Source organism: Prionailurus bengalensis, chromosome C1 (genome assembly GCF_016509475.1).
Source record: "Prionailurus bengalensis isolate Pbe53 chromosome C1, Fcat_Pben_1.1_paternal_pri, whole genome shotgun sequence".
Classification (NCBI taxonomy): Eukaryota; Metazoa; Chordata; class Mammalia; order Carnivora; family Felidae; genus Prionailurus; species Prionailurus bengalensis.
The window spans coordinates 32,331,109-32,347,403 of record NC_057345.1 but is presented as its reverse complement, the minus strand read 5'-3'; the positions used below and the strand labels follow the sequence as shown (position 1 = coordinate 32,347,403).

Genomic DNA, 16,295 nt, shown 5'->3' with positions numbered 1-16,295 from the left:
TGTCCTTTGGATTTAGCAACCCGTGACCTTGGCAAGGACAGCCGGCCAGGGAAGCTGGGTTGTGGGGGCTCAGGAGTCGGGGTGGTGAGGAGGCATGGACAAACAAGCATGGACCGTCCTTTCCAGGCTTGGGCTGAGAAAGGAAGCAGAGAGAGCAGTCGCTGGAATGGGTGCGGGTCCAGGGAGGCTTTGCAGTTGGTTGGTCAGTTAGTGACAAGATTGAACTGAGTGTGTGGTCCATGATGGCGGAATGTGCCAGAAAGCAGAGGCAGAGGCTTTGGAGCTGCTGGGGAAGGGGTGGGACCTCTACACAAACAAGGGGGGCTGATCCTGACCCGGCGTGGGGGGGAGCGGGGGGGAGGGAGGGAAGTGAGAAGTGGGGGATGGTCCTACCCAGGAGGAGGGTCCAGCCCACACAGGACGGCTGCCCCATGCCTGTCCTTGGGCTGGGCCCTTTGGGAACCACAAAGCTGTAAAGCTTTATGGATCCTGGTCCCAGCTTTCAAGGAGCAGAGAAATCATAGGCTCCGAGCCATTCAACCAGGACCGCCCTCGACAAGTCCCGGGGCCCCTCAGTAACCATCCTCTTCCAGATCTCCGTGACGTTGCCTCAGCTGGCCGCTGCCCCCTCCAGCCCCTTTCCCCCGGGCTTCCAAACCTCCTGAGCTACCAGGAAGTTGCTGCTTTGGTGCCGTCTTTCTGCCCACCCTCACATTTGGGAGCCTTCTAGGCCCTTACGCTGTCCTCCTGTTATTTTCAATCCTGTCCTGAGTGGTCAGCTTCCCCCTCACAAATCTGCGCGTCCCATATGCCGAGTCCTGAGGATTTCCAGCCGTGTCCTGGGCATTTCTTCAAGTCCTCCTCAGAGGCATCTCACACTCAGCAAAAGACTAGAGTCCTGCATTGCTTCCCTCCAGGCCCACAGATGGTATCACTCGAACCAGCCAAGTTGAAAACTCTGATCTTTGTTTCTGCCTCACTGTGACCCCTACCCCCTCCAGATGGCCGCCTGTCCTACGACATGTGCCTCTTACAGGGACTCGAAGTCTCTCCTCCTCCACACCATTCCCCGTGCTGCCAGGGAAGCATCTTCTGTCTGAGACTTTATCTTTGAGACAACTTTGACGGAGTCTACACTTCTTAGCATGGCATTCCAGCCTGACGGAGATGGTGATCCAGTTGGTCCCGCCCTACCCACCTCATCTGCTTTCACCCACCAAATCCTCCGGGCGTTTTAACACCTCTTGCCTTTGTTCCTGGTCCCTGTCTGGACCAGCTTTCATCTCTCGCTGTCCTCCCTGGCCCTTCCCAGCCCCCTTGTGCTCCCCAGCAGGTTGCACACACCTTCCATGGTCAAGGCACACGAGTCAAGGCACAACCCTTGAAGGTTCAGACAGAGTCCTTTCTGTGCGTGTGCGTACGCGTAAGCTTGTCGTGTAGGCTTGCTGTAGAGGAAGAAATGAGGGGTCCGAGAGCAGCCTCGGAAGTTGGACTCAAGTACCTGATGCTGAGTTGGCTTGAGCCTAGGGTAGAGCCCAAATAGGAGAAGTCAGAGTGACGGGGGGCCAAGCGCCCAGCACCCACCACGGCAGTGGGGTGGAGGGAAGGGGGACACCGAGGGATGCCTGTGTCGATGGACGTTGGAGCAGGGGGAGGGTGTCGTGGACCCGGCGAGCAGAGCTGAGCGGAGGTTGGTGTCCAGGTGGCGGCAGAGCCCCAGTGCTAAGAGACTAAGCCGTTCTCACTTCTTCTCTGGCTGCGAAAAGGATGCTCCATCTCAGAATGGGTCCCAGGGGCAACAGAGGGACACAGGAATTGAAATCAGGTGTGGGTAGCTGCTTTGGGTCCAGGAGTCCTGCTGTCTGGGTGCAACCCTCTGTCACTGGGAGATAGCCGTCCCCTGTTTGCCCATAGGGTGCTCTTCAGCAGAGTGACAAGAGTCGTGTCTCCCTACCAACCACCCCCACGGCCTCCATTTCTTCCCCTTGAGCACAAGATACCACTTCGCCCTGGTTTTAGATGACGTAAGAGGCATCCGTTGGCCGAAGCTGAGGTGACAAAAGCCAGGACCCGTAGGGACCTGTGGACAGCGGTCCATGGTGAGAGAGTGTGTGCGTATGAGTAGGAGTGCGTGTGGGTGTGCATACGTGTGTATGTGTGAGTACGCGTGAGAGTGTGTGTGAGTGATCCCTCTGTCGCTGCCTGCTGGCTCCCTCCCTTAGAGTCCCTTCTTTCACGTCATCCTGTGACATCCTCGCAGCCATAAGCCGATGGTCCCTGCAGAGTAGGGTTGAGTCCCAGCTGCTGTCCCAACTTCCTCACCCTGTCCCAGCCACCTCCCTGCCCCTCTGCGCCTGTTCTGAGTTTGAGTGCCAAGGCCCCCGGGCAGAGACATGCTGTGCAGTGCGAGTGTGGGGCACGGGCAGGCCTCTTGCTGGGTTCTGGGGCATGCTCAGCTGGCCAAGAGGCCACACCGCCCCTAAGGCACCCATGCCTCGTGAGTCAGAAGGCTCTCCTGGAATCATCCAGGAACCCCTCCACTGTCTCCATCATAGCCTTTCCTGCCCCAGTCAGGAGACGTGCACATCTATAGCAGGCCAACAAGGCATTTTGATGAGGATCGTATCGAGTGAACCTCATGGGCTTCCTTCTAGGTGGAAATAAGAGCATTCTGATTCAGGTCCAAGAACATTGCCGGCCCTGAGGCCGGGCAGGTGGTCTGGCTGCCCCAGGAGCCACCCTAGGAAAGCTTTTGGCCCTGCTCCTGTGACCCTAGGGGATCGCTGGAATCTGGGTCCTGAGAGCTTTCCAGCTCATCTGGAGATAGGGTCGTGCAGAGAGCGCGGGGCTCCTGGTTTCTCACTCTGAGAACAGGGAAATGATGGCCATCCCTCATACCTCCCCTCACACCAGTGTCCAGGTGGCTTCCTCGCAGACTGTTGCCCGTCGTGAGAGGCGGATAGGCTTTGGGGCAGATTCAGATCCTCCTTCCATACCTTTCTGGCTGTGGGAGCGTGAGCCTCGAGCTCTGAAGGGCTCTTGCTCGTGACTGTGATTCAATCTGTGTAAAGTGCCCAGCACAGCGTGAGCACTTGGCAAGTGGTAGCCGCTAGAGCTGTGGTCGTCACCTTCTCTCACTCTTGTCGTTCCTCTGGTGGCCCAGAGTGGCTGTCCCTTGTGGGCTGGTGTGGAGGCTGGCTCTGGAGCGGAGGCCCTCTGCCAACCGGTGGCTTCACTTCCCGGCAGGAAGCACAGGGTCTGCTGCCTCTAGAGAGAAAAGAGGGGGCAGCCCTACCTGTCGGAGGGCAGGGCAGGTGCAGGGGTCCATGGTGGATCCCCAGGGCGACCACCCCCACCCCCACCCCGAGGTTCTCTCTCGTTCCGCGTCCTCCTCTCCCGGTATCCGTAACGGGCTGGATGCGGCTAGCAAGCGTGTGCATCTTCTGAGGTGGGAACCTGCCTCTTCTCCTCCTTTTTTTTTCCTTTACCATGACGCCTGTTGCTCATAGGTACAAATCAAACGAAGAGTATGTATATGTGCGAGGCCGCGGCCGAGGGAAATATGTTTGTGAGGAGTGTGGAATTCGCTGCAAGAAGCCCAGCATGCTGAAGAAACACATCCGCACCCACACTGACGTCCGGCCCTATGTGTGCAAGCACTGTCACTTTGCTTTTAAAACCAAAGGTAAGAGACAGTCAGCTGGGGCACTGCCCCTTCCCGCTGTAGGGAGCTCCCCTCTGGGAGCCCTAGCACAGAGCTCAGGGGTCCAGACCTCTCCGCCTGGGGCCTGGGGCACCCCCCTTCCCCGGGCTCCCCGGTGGCCGAGCAGCCGGCTCCAGACCGGGCAGTGGCGCCCCCTGGCTGCCGCAGCCTGTCCTCTTGGATCCCACACCGTCCTCCACCTGCGCGCTCCCCCCCCCCCCGCCGCCTGATGGCGCTCTTGCACACGGTTCCTGGTTTTGATTTTATCTCCTCACCCCGTCCTTCTGCATGTCTCCGTAGCCCTTTGTCCACTGAGCTGGTGAGCTCCAGCAGCTGCACTCGTCACCACCACTCTTGCGTTTGGAAATCCATTCCACTCCGAGCCACGAAGCACACTCGCATGGTCACTTCTCATGGCAGCGCTCGCCCCTGCCTCCACCCTCCTCACCACTCAGACCATGTTCCTGCCCGCCCGGCTCCCCCGCCGCTCTCCCCGCAACCGCCCCGGCTGGCAGCCCTTGCATTCCGGCCCCAGCCGCACCCCGAAGCAGGGTCAGCACAGGCCCTGGCCGTCATCTGAGAAAGGAAGAAGGACGGGCCACGGAGGGCACGCGTCCCACAGAGCTGTGCTAGGAGCTGGCGGTGGCCTGGCCGGCGGCAGCTGCCCGGCCCTTCGTGTGAGCAAGTGGGGCCGAGTCCGTGAGACTTGGATCAAGCCCCTCCCCCCACTCATGGCGTTGACTGTCCCCGCAGGCCAGGCAGGGAAGACAGTGCGGCTCGCCCGTTGCTTCCTGGTAGAGGAGCAGACGGACAGAGGTGAAGCAGAGAAAGGCCTGGGGCTCTCGGACACCACCCCCCACCCCCCCCACCGTGGCTTCAGCCTCTTGTGCGCTGCAGATTCTTGGGGTAGGGGCATGAGGGCCCTGGCTTCTCCTTTGAGCAAGTAGGGGGCCTCCAGGCTGGCCCCCACTGGAGCCTTGTGGTGTTTCTGCAGGAAGAACTGGAGAGCAGATTCAATTTTGCCACTCGTTGACCTTTCTTCTGTTGGTGAAGCTGTGCCCAGTGAGAGAGGTTGGGCCGCAGCTTTGAGGGGGCCCGGGCGGAGTTGGCCAGCCTTCCTCACTTCCTCCTCCTCTTGCTGGCCCCTTCCGTTCTCTCTGTACTGGGTCAGGGGCCAGCTCACCACATCCCCTGGCTCATGGCCCTTCTCTGACCGAGTTCCATCTCTGGTCTCCTAACCCCGTTCACCGACCCCTGCCCTCCTCTGCCTTCTGGCATTCTCAGCGAACCTCAAACTTTCCCACTTAGGCTTTGGTTGGAATGGAGGTGCCGCCCCTCCCGCTCGCTTTCTCTGGTCTTCTTCTCTCTTGGCGTCCCATAAACAGTGTTCCAAGAGGTCCCCAGGGAAGGCAGATAGGCCTGGAGCCCGGCCCCCTGCCTCGTGCATGCTTCCAGTCCCAGAGCCCTGCCATGTCCAAGGCAGCACAGCCCCGCCTGCCTCTGCCCTGGGTGTGGGCTCTGTCCCCATGGGTCCCCTACAGCCCCACCCCCTCTGGCCTTAGGCAGCTAGTGGACCTTCATGGAGAAGAGAGATGGGAATCATTGGCTGACAGTCTAAATAACAGAGTAAAAAACCTCTTGTCCAAAACCCCCTTGAAGGTAAAGGAAGTGAATCCCCCCCACAAAACCAAGTGATCGTTAATGCTAGAGCCGTAACTAGAACCCAGGACCCCTGTCTCAGGGCATCGCCCCCATCACCTTCCTCTCTTGAGCAGATCCCCCCTTTCCTGGAAGGAGTGGCAAAATCAGGTGGCTGATCAAGTGGCCTCTGGAGTGGGGTGCGTCCAGGGGACCCCACTGTTCTGTTCTCAATGTGAGGAACCCAGTCTTGAGAGTGCATCCCAGCCCAGGGCCATTTGGGTTCCCTGTGCCCAGCACACACAGAACCATCTCGGAGAGCCTTCACCTTGACACATGAGACTAGAAAAACCCATCCGGCTAAGTTCTCCGCCAGGGCAGCGTCTCCAAAGAGGGGTCCCTATTCAGGTCCCCCTGCCTTTTTGGAGAGGAAAGGCCTGGTCTGTTTTTGTCAGGTCTGAGAGAGGCCGGGTCCCCGGCAGGAACACTTCTTTTCCAGCAGCTCTTTTCATTGGAGGCCATGCCAAGCCTCCTGGCAGTCCCCGCCCTGGAGGGTCCAGAGGGTATAACCTGAACAGAGGGGTGCAGATACCACATATGCCTTGGGGCGTGGAGTCCTGGGTGTGAAGGCTTGCCCAGGCCGCCCCGAAGGCCAGGCCCAGGAGGCTCTGTTCCCAACCAGCGATCAGCGAGGGTTCTGAGCTCTCTTCAAATGCTCGTAGAGGCTTCCGGAAGACAATACCTTCAGAGCCGAAGCAGTAAGCGAATCTGAAATGGTAGAATCTCAAACTCCGTGACTTCCGAGAGGGACTGGTGGCGGGTGGGTGATGGCAAGTTGCAGCAGAGAAAGCTTGCCGTTGGCCCTCACTGCGTGCCGGGAGTGAGGGAAAGGCAGCACACTGAGTCTTCTGTTCCTCCCGGGCCGTGTGTCTTCCGGGAGGCGTGGGCCTTCCCCATCACTCGGAAACCTCAGGAGCCTCCTCTTAGGCTCTCGGCTTCCTTCAGGCTGCCATCCCCTCCCTCCCCTCACCCTTGGGCTCTGGCTGGGCCTGGTGGTCTTCAGGACCCTCCACCACCGCCACCTGGCTGCGCCCAGGCCCGGAGAGCCCTTCCTGTCCGTCTCTGTCTGCCTGTCTGTGTCTCCGTCTCCGTGTTGGACATTGTGGTGGCAGCTCGGGCCTCTGGGCGCTAGCTGAGGCGTCTCAGTGGGTAGTGCCGGGAAAGGCTGCCGGGATGTCCCTGTGGAGGTCTGGGGGTCCCCTTTCCTCTTCTTAGAGGGTTCTCAGATGCCAGCAGGGTGACTGTGCCGTGTGCAGGCCCTTGCGCCGGTCGCCGCAGGAGATGGAGATGACAGCTGGGGGCAGGCCTCAGTCTGTCAGGCCTGCAGGGGCGGAAGGAGGGCGGTCGGTCAAAGCTGAACGGCGCAGATCATCGGACGATGCTCTCAGCGGAAGTTCCACCTCTCTTCCAGCCACTCATCATGTTCATCCACTTGCCTTTCCTCCTTCATTCCAGGACTGTGGGGCTTCCGGTGAGGGGTGGGACAACTGGTGTGGAGCTGGGGACTCTGCCTGGCCAGCCAGGGCTCTGCCCCTTGACAGAGAAATGGTGTCCAAGCCAAAGAGGATGTCTGCTGCCATTGGGCATACCTCCCTCAGTTCACAGAAGAGGTCCGGGGAGGGGAGGGCAGGGAAGGCACCGGGTAACACTCGGGGCTGCTCTCCTGTAACCCACATGGCCTGTCCTGGCAGAGCCCCCTCAGACTCCGTGACTCCTCCCTGCGGCCTCCAGCGGCCACTGGCACCTTCTCCTGGGAGCCCCTGAGCCCAGACTGGAGGATAAAGCCATCTGCATCTTCATTTCAGCATCTCTGTCCTCCACACCCAGCATGGCGCGTGGCAGAGTCCCTGGTGCTCAGTAAAGAGTGATTGTCATGGGGGTGGGGGGCACACAGTATGGGAGGGAAGGCGGTTCCACGTGGTGAACGTCTGCTCTCTGCCGGGCACACCCTGCTACCCCTCTACATGCACTCTCTCATCAGCTCCTCCCGGCATCCCCGAGAGGTAGGTATTACTTGAGAGTTGCAGGAAGTGGGGGCTCAGAATGTTCGGAAACTTGCCCAAGAGCACACAGCTAGCAAGTGGCAGAGCCCAAGCTCAGACCCAAGATCGGCAAGCGCCTAGACCAGCCTGGGTTGATTGTGCCAGTGTGCAGCAAGCAAGACCCCCGGAGTCCTGAAACCTGGTTCTAGACAGGGCTCTGTGCTAACAAGGTGCCTCGGCTGGCTGGTTCGCTGTGTTGGCCAATGGGAGCCCTCCCATGACATCCCAGCAGCTGAGACCGTCAGTAATCTTCTCTAACGGCATCACCAGCCCCGAGGCCCAGAGTTAGAGCGGAAGCATCAGAACCCTGGGCCTGATGGGGGGGGGGGGGTTGGGTTACACGGTCTGCAAAGTTCCTTCCAACACCTTGCTTCTGAGATGAGGAGAGCACTTTCCACGTGCGGTTATTGTGCACCCGTTGTGTGCTCGGCACCTAACTTGGTCGAAAAGAGACCTAAACCTTCCTGGCAGAACACATACAATAGTGTCATAGCCGTAATGAGCAGTGTTCGTAGTCCTCTGTGGTCTGGGGTATCAGGGGACAGTGGGCTGGTTCCAGAACCTCAGGGGACCATTGGTATCTCTGGCCCATGGAAGACCCCAGCTACCTTTGCCACCCCTTGACATCCTACTCAAGCTTGGCTTGCTCATGACAGTGAAGACAGGAACCCCCTATATTAGGTCTCCCTTTGGAGACCCTCTGCTCCCAGAATGTCTCCGGAAGTTAGGACTCTGCTTCCCCTTTGGCCAGGAGTAGAAGATACAGGGTTTTGCCTGGTTATAGGAGGAAAATCTGAGTTGGGAAGGATACAACCACAGACTAGGAGTAAAGGGAAGAGAGAGGCAAGACACAAGTGCCCTTCCATCCCTGCTGCCCTTGACTTCAAGGGACCCCAGGTTAAGGTTCCCATCATCCCCTCAGCAAAACCCTACACGTTCCTTAAAATTCTCAGAATGGTTATGAAGCGCCCTTTGGTTCACCCATGGGCTCTCTCCTATTCGCCTGCCCATCTATCCATCTGTCCTCCCATCTACCCGTTTCTCCCATCTCCTACTTTGTCTTCCTGTCCATGTATCTTCCCATTTCTTTTCTCCTCCTGACTGTCCCTCCCTTTCTCACATCTGTCCTCCCGCCAATCCAACCTTCCGTCCACCTTCCCCACCTTTTCTCCTCCTGCCTGTCCCTCCTCCACATGTTTATGTGCATGGAGCCATTCACCCATGCAACCCAACCAGCCACTCCCCCATCCACCCAGGCCCCTCTCTTCCTCTCCAGTTCTCCAGCTTCCCATCTGTTTATTAACCCATTTTCCAACTCTCCTTCCATTTCTTTGTTTCATCTAACCACTGATTCCCCATCTGTCTATCCATCTGCTTATCTAATCATCCAGTGTCCTATCCATCTGTCCTTATTCTTCCCGTTCTTCTTCACCCCGTATTTCCTCTTACCTACTTGCCCGTCTGTCCATCCACCCATCCATCCACCCATCCATCCGTTCACTCACCAGTCTCTCTATGCACCTGCTCAAGTATCCATTCTTCTCTCTTCCATCCATCTATTCAAACTTGCCGATTCATCAGCTTAGTGCGATAGACCACCTAACTCGGGGAACATAGGGTTATTCTATGAGTGATCATGTAGAAGTGTAGCAGTCTGCAGGGCAACAGTGAGAACATCACAATTCGGAGGTGGCTGCCGGGCCCAGAGGAGCATCCTGGGGCCTCTGGCCTGCCTGCTCCTAGGGAAGGCTGGGGTGCTCTGCCTCTCCTTTACAGAGTGGCCCTGCCCACAGAGGCTCGTGGCCTGTGAAGTGCTGTGCACACACGGGAGAGAACTGAAGGCGTTGCTACCTTTCCCCCCGATTCCACAGAACTGCTGCTCCTGCTTATCAGCTGTGGGGCTGGACTGACCGTGTAGGGCAGAGTCAGGGCTGGAGTGGGCAGAGCCTTTGCCCAGCCTTCCCTGCCTATACCCTGTGTCTGCACTGCACAGTGACCTGGGGGAAACTGAGGCCCAGGCGTGGTTTCTCTAAGGAAGTCAGGGCCTGGGCCCTAGCTCTGTGGCTTACGGGTCTCTGTCCAGCAGACTTCTGTATACCGTTTGCCCTTTCTCTGTTTCTAAGAGAAACAGAGACTTTGTCCTGGTTCCTCTTCCCACACCCTGTGGGCTGCCCTAGACGTGGCCTCAGTTGGAAGGGCGTCCTACCTACCACGTCGGTTAACAGGAGCCCTCCGGTCATCCAGCATCTGAGAAGGCCAAATATCCTGCTCCGTGAGTGTCACTAGCTCCTGGGCCCAGAGTTAAAGCCAAAACTGGAAACACCTCTCACACATGAGTTGTCTTTTAATTTCTTTTTCGTTTGTTTTTTAATCAGCATCTCACTTCCTCATTATACCCTCTGTCCCCACACAGCCCCCGTGCCCACCCTCCCCCAGCTCCCGTGTGCTGTCCCGAATGGCGGCCGTGGTGCACATCCCAGCGCCTGAGCACCCGGGCGGAGAGGGATGGCCCGGCCCCCACCTGGCCCCTGCGGCCAGCAGGGCCCTGACTGCCTCTGCGAGCCCCGGGCCTGCCCTGGCCCCCTGCCCTGCGGCCAAGCCTGAGTCTGTTCTCATTTCTTTCCAGGGAATCTGACTAAGCACATGAAGTCAAAGGCCCACAGCAAAAAGTGCCAAGAGACAGGGGTGCTGGAGGAGCTGGAAGCCGAAGAAGGTAACAGACTGCCAACTCCCTCCTCCCCACTCTTCCTCTGCCTGCTTTTCCACCTGTCCCCCTCGCCCTCCCCTGCCCTTCCATCCTCCTGTCCAGGCTCCTTCCTCTCCCTCTTCCTTGTCCTGCCCTCCGGTTTTCCCACCTACTGGGAGATAAAGGTTAAATTCACAGAGCAATCGCCCCTACTCTCCCACACTTGCAGCTCATGCTGTGCAGCCATAGCTAGTGTGAATTAGAGTCTACCTGGGAGGGCGGGGGGGAGGGCAGGGGGTGTGCCTGGCAGGTGGCTCACAGGTGTGCAGTGAATGTGTCTTGAACAAACTAACACGTGAGTACTGGTAGTCAACATTGACCGAGCACCCACTATGCATCAGGCGCATTCTAAACACATGCCGTGAATTATCCCGTAAACCCTCACGGTGACGCTGTGAGGTGAAGAGTGTATTCTTCTACACTCCGAACCCGCATTCTCACCTACACGCTCTGGGCATGGGCCTGACAGCTGGGCCTTTTGGAGCTTGAGGAGCGGGAGAGCCAAAGCTAAACCCGACAGCCCCTTGTCACCTCCCAACGTCATCCCACATCCCAGCACTCCACCCTGGCCAAAGTCCTCCACCAGCAAAAGGCATAGGAGAGCCCGTGTCTGAAAAGACCCAGCAGAGAGAAGTTGAGTCAAAGGCCCTGGCCCAGCCACAGCATCCAGGGAGGAGGCCAAAGGGACTTTGGCAGGTGGACAGGCAGTCTTGCCTGCAAAGGGAGGTCAGGGAAACCAGAGGCGTTCCTCCTGTACCCAGCAACCCTTTGACCAGACTCCCTAAAATCAGAATCAGGACATGAGTGTCACAAAGAGGAGTGCGTACGTGTGTGTGTGTGTGTGTGTGTGTATGTGTGTGTGTTTAAGATTTCAGGATGTGTTTACAGTCTTACAAGAGAGTCAAAGCACATTTCCTTTCATTTATTTTTTTTAATTTTTAAAGTTTATTTATCTTAAGAGAGAGAGCATGAGCAGGGGAGGGGCAGAGAGAGAGGGAGAGAGAGGGTCCCAAGCAGGCTCCATGCTGTCGGCACAAAGCCGGACACAGGGCTCAGACTCACAAACTGTGAGATCGTGACCTGAGCTGAAACCAAGAGTTGGATGCTTAGCCAACTGAGCCACCCAGGCGCCCCGAGTACGTTTCCTTTTAGGTAGAATAAGTCACTTTTACTGAACTAAACACAATGAACGTGGGACCGTTCCCCCCAAAATGAGAATGTAGGGTTACCGTGTTTATCAAGAATGTACATCAGGCCATTTACACATGTTGTCTCACTGCATCCTTATAACTAACTAGTGGGAGAAACCTGTGTTGCCCCAGTGTAAATTGAGGAAAGTAAAGCTCAGACAGGTAAAGGCAGTTGTTGAAGGTCATACAAAAATGCCGGCTCCACACCACCCCGATGCCTGGTGGGCTGGACTTGGTGGCCTGAGCCTGAGCCCAGAACCCTCCCCAGGTGAGAGTCAAACAGTTGCACCTGGCCCCACACCAGGGGTCCACTGAGGCACCCAGGCAGGGCTGGTCCCCTCTCCCCAACCTCATTTTTCCAATGAGGCACAAAAAAAAAAAAAAAAAAAAAGACAACCCTAACAACCCTACCTACCTAGTTTGAGGATGAAATCAATGCATTTATTCTAGAAATAACTACTGAACACCAGCCCTATTCCAGGCACTGGAGATGCCACAGTGAATAAAACCTAGTTCCTGGCCTCTAGAAGCCCACATTCTCAAAGGGAGGAGGGCAATGAACAAATGTGGAACAGGACAGGAGCACTGAGTAGGAAGTAAAATGTAAACGAGTGAGGGGCTGGGAAGTGTAGGGAGGGATCTCTCTGTTAGGATGGTGTGAGCAGAGGACATGAGGGAGGGGTCAGGAAGGCAGGTGGAGTCTAGGGAAGGGCTCTCCCCTTAGGGCCCTGGAGGAGCAAAAAATGCAGAGCCCCTAAAGGATCAGAAGGGCGGGGAGATGGGACTCAGAGCAGGGACTACAAATGTCAAAGGATGGACTTGGCAATGCAATGGAGTGACATCCCCCAACTTGCAGTGACTCTGTGTGCACAGGACCGTCAAGAAGGGGTGCGGCTGTAGGCAGTGATCAGGCTGAGCTCACGTCGTCGGCTTGGACTGGGTGGGGTGGGGAGAAGTGGTAGGATTCTGGAAACATTCCTCTGGTAGAGCCTCCAGGTTTTGCCACCACAAGGGGGCGCTGGTGGTGCCATGAGAATAAAGGAGCCGAAGCCGAGTCCGAGGTTGATGGCCTAAGAAACTGGAAGGACAGAGTTGCTACTTCCCGCGATGATGAGGATGCAGGGAGGAGCATGTCTGTTAGACACCAAGTGGCTTTGAGGTGCACAGTCTAGGAACGATTGCCTCCCGGTGGCGGGGCCCACGCTGCAGCCTCTGACAGTGAGGAAGTTAGACACCAGCGCCACCGTGTGGCCAGACCCCCTCGGCGCCCTCGAAGGCTTCATTCCGTCTTTTCCGCAGTCCCCAGGCCAGCTCGGGGCTTTGGGGAGCCTTGGTGGTGATCCCGGCAGGGGCCTGGCGGCTCCATGAGGGGCGCTGGGAATGGGCCGCCTGGGCAGGAGCCCAGACATGGGGGGCCTGAAGAACCCTGTTCTGGGCAGGGGACCTTTGGCTCCCGTCATTTCTACCCTGGGTGCTTAGGGCAGCCTAAAGGAGCTGTTTAGGAGCCCTCCTAAACACTGCCTGTCTGCCAGGGTACTGGGGTACTTGAGCTATTTGCTAAGTTGTATTGCATACTTCCGATGTGTCAGACCCGCATGAGCCTCCCACCAGCTTCATGGGGAGGCTGTTGTTGCTCTTAGCCCCATTTTACACATCAGGAAACTGAACATAGAGAGAGAGAGCCAATTATACGACATCATACAGCAAGGAAGGGTAGAGCTGGGATCCAAACCCAGACCATTTCCTGCTTCTCGATGCATAACATCACTCTTATACTGGCAGTGTAATAACGCAGGGGTTGTAAATCTCAGTCCTGACTCAGCCACTACTCCCTGGGTGATCTTGGGGAGGAAGCACTTGCCCCTCTGGGCCTGGATTTCCCCGTATGTAAATGAGGGGTGGGGCTAGGTGAACTTCTGGGTCTGAAATAGGCCTCGCTAAAGTCTTAGGTGGTTCCCACCCTCCGCCCCCATCCACATCCCTACGGCCTTCCCCTCTGCTCCCAGCCGCCAGGAGATCCTGCCCTGGGTCCCTTGGCCCGCCCTTCACCTGCCAACCCCGGGTCCACCCCATAGTTTCTGACCCTCTGTCATCTATTTCATGCATCTTACTGCTGCATGCTGAGCTGTTTGGAAGCATGGATGCTAGGATTCCCAGCCCCAGGGCAGCTGGGCATGGTGGAGTTTGAAAGCCTGGTTGCATCGGTGGCCAGAGTCAGCTTGTGGGTCCAGCTCTCTCGGTCAGTGGGGGGAGAACAGGTGCTGGTGTGTCCCAAGAGCAGCGGTGGGGCTGGCGATGTGCCTGGAGATGGGCCAGCAGGACCCAAACCCTCAGGAGCCTGACAGGTGGGCCAGACGTTAACAGAGCTCTCCCCAGAGTCTGCTGCCCATATCAGAGAGGCCTCAACCAGACAGGTGTCGTGTTAAAGGTGACCCGGATGGGTGGGCCGCCCCCACCGGAAACCAGACCGGGAGACTAGTATTTCAGGGCTTCGCTGCCTCCCGCCTGGGAGCAGCGTCAGTTCCGCCAAGTGCAGCAGGTCCTCTGGATGAGAGCGGCCGGGATGGGGCCCTGCTCTGCAGGCGTAGGCCAGCATAGCCAACACCCCCTCCTGCCCCCCGAGGCCAGCACCTGCCACCTGCCAGATGCTGTTGCACCGCCAGCGGCAGCCCGGCCACGGTGGCAGGTGTGTGTGTGCCGACGGACCATGGCCAGTGCTCCCGGACCGGCCCGATGGCTGCCGTGTCCCAGAATAACAGATTTCTTCAGGAATGCGTTGAGCGACCGTAATTATGGGAACCACGTCTCGGTGCCAGGCGTGTGTTTGTTCCTCGTAGCGAACCCCGCGAGGTGAGACTGCCACATTCGTTTGACAAGGCGGGAGACAGAAGCGCAGCAAGGTGACTTATGTTGCTCATGGGGGAACCCGCACTGAAACCCTCGTGAGAAAAGCAAACCGACAAAAAGGCTTGCCTTTGTTTGCTCTGGTTCAACCCCAGCCCTTCCACTTCCCTCACCTGAACAGGTTACTTAACCTTGCTTACCTTGGGTCCCTCATTTGTAACATGAAGATAAAAACAGGGCAGACCTCCCGGGATCATTTGAGGACTAGATGCATTAACACCCAGGAAGGCTTTAGAACTGAGCCTGGCCCGTGGTAGACACAAGGCAGCTTTTGTTCACCGTGATAGTGTGCAAAGCGTTCCCATCTCTGTCATGGCTCCCGTCCTGTCAACAGTCTTGTGCCACTGACACAGCCGTTAGGCCCCGTGCGCAGACAAGGACGTGGGCATCGAGGACGGCGGCGTAGGGCTGGCTGTGACCCCAGGGTCTCCTGTGTCTCCCCCTCAGGAACCAGTGATGACCCGTTCCAGGACTCAGAAGGGCGAGAGGGCTCAGAGGCCGTGGCGGAGCACCAGTTTTCAGACCTGGAGGACTCAGACTCGGACTCGGACCTGGACGAAGACGAGGATGAGGACGAAGAGGAGAGCCAGGACGAGCCATCGGGACCGGCCTCGGAGGCACCCCCGCCTGGCCCGCCAGCCACGCTGCCGGCAGACTCCTCACCCGTCCCGGGCCCTCAGCCCCCAGATGCCACCTCTGGCGACCAGGCCACGCGGGGCAGCTCGGTCTTGGAAGCTGAGCGCTCGGCAGCTGGAAGTTGTTCCACGTCCAGCCAAAGCATCCCGTGCCTCCCCCGGCTGGGACCAGCCCCTCCGGGCCCCGTGGAGAAGGACACAGGCTCGGCCCTGAGCTCCAAGGCTGTGTCCCCAAGAAGGCCGTGGTCCCCAAGCAAAGAAGCAGGCAGCCGCCCAGCACTCACCCACAAACACTCACTAACCAAAAGCGACTCGTCTCCCCAGCGACACCCACCGGCCGGAGAGCCACAGGCCTCAGCCCCGAGCCCGCCGGGCCCCCAGCCAGGCCCTCTCCCTTGTGGGTCTCCAAGACTCGAGCTGTCTCCTCTCACCCTCCGCCCCCTGGGAAGGGAACTGCCCCCTCGAGTGCATCCACCCCCCGAGCGCAAGGGGGCCCCAGATACGGGCCCCCCCAGACATTCACCCACCAGGAGACGGTCCCCGGGCCAGGCCGAATCACCGCCACGGTCAGCGCTGCCAGGGAAGTGGGCCTTGGCTGGGCCGGGCAGCCCCTCAGCGGGCGAACGCGGCCCAGGCTCGGGGCTGGCCCCGCGGGCTCCCTACCCGCCCCTGCCTCTACCTCACAAGCTTCTTGGCAGAAGCCCCGAGACCTGCGCCTCTACGTGGGTGAGTTCCTGCCCCCGAGCGGCTGGGCCGCTCGTCCCCGACGGGTGGGGGGCCACGGCGCACTCCTCCCTGAGGCATCAGACCCGTAGCTGCACAGCCCTGTCAGCTTGGTGATCGCTAATGACATAGCAAACGTTTGTGGGCCACCTTCTGTGCCAGCCCCCACCCCAGGGCTCCCGAAGGCGGCCGGGGCAGCCTCGGGAGCAGCAGAACGCGGGCGCCGGGGCTGGCCCTGGAGGCAGGCGTAAACACTTTGCCCTTCCCCTCCCATCTCCCCAGCCCCATGTCTCCAACATCACTGTCACCAGCACCCTCAGAGACACCACAGCCGACACCGTCCCTGCCACACCGTCAGCACCATCACCGTGGCCGTCCCCAGGGCCATCGCTGCCATCACTCACACGCTCTCGCCACCACCGGTGTCGCCACAGCATCACTGTCCACTTCCTTTGACCTTCCAGTGCCTTTTCTGTCACCGTGTTGTCATGAACCATTCACTCCCAGCAGCATCCACACCATCACTCAGAGACTCGAGTTCCCACAGAAGCACAGGCTAGGAATCTCTCCTTGGTTTTCGGTTTGGGGGTCACGTTACGATGCCCGATGGTGGGAGAAGATAAAGAGCACGGAGTGGGAGCTCATGTCCAAGGG

At 58.5% G+C, this 16,295-nt stretch overlaps 1 protein-coding gene across 3 annotated transcripts in view; it reads left to right on the top strand.

The window, feature by feature from the left end:
* HIVEP3 (HIVEP zinc finger 3) overlaps positions 1-16,295 on the top strand; it is a 476,818-nt gene that overhangs the window by 455,352 nt on the left and 5,171 nt on the right. For all 3 annotated transcript variants that reach the window (XM_043574598.1, XM_043574599.1, XM_043574597.1), the window contains 3 exons: positions 3,510-3,685; positions 10,070-10,156; positions 14,731-15,644. In XM_043574598.1, coding sequence (XP_043430533.1) covers positions 3,510-3,685; positions 10,070-10,156; positions 14,731-15,644 — 1,177 coding nt within the window. The remainder of the gene's footprint in view (positions 1-3,509; positions 3,686-10,069; positions 10,157-14,730; positions 15,645-16,295) is intronic.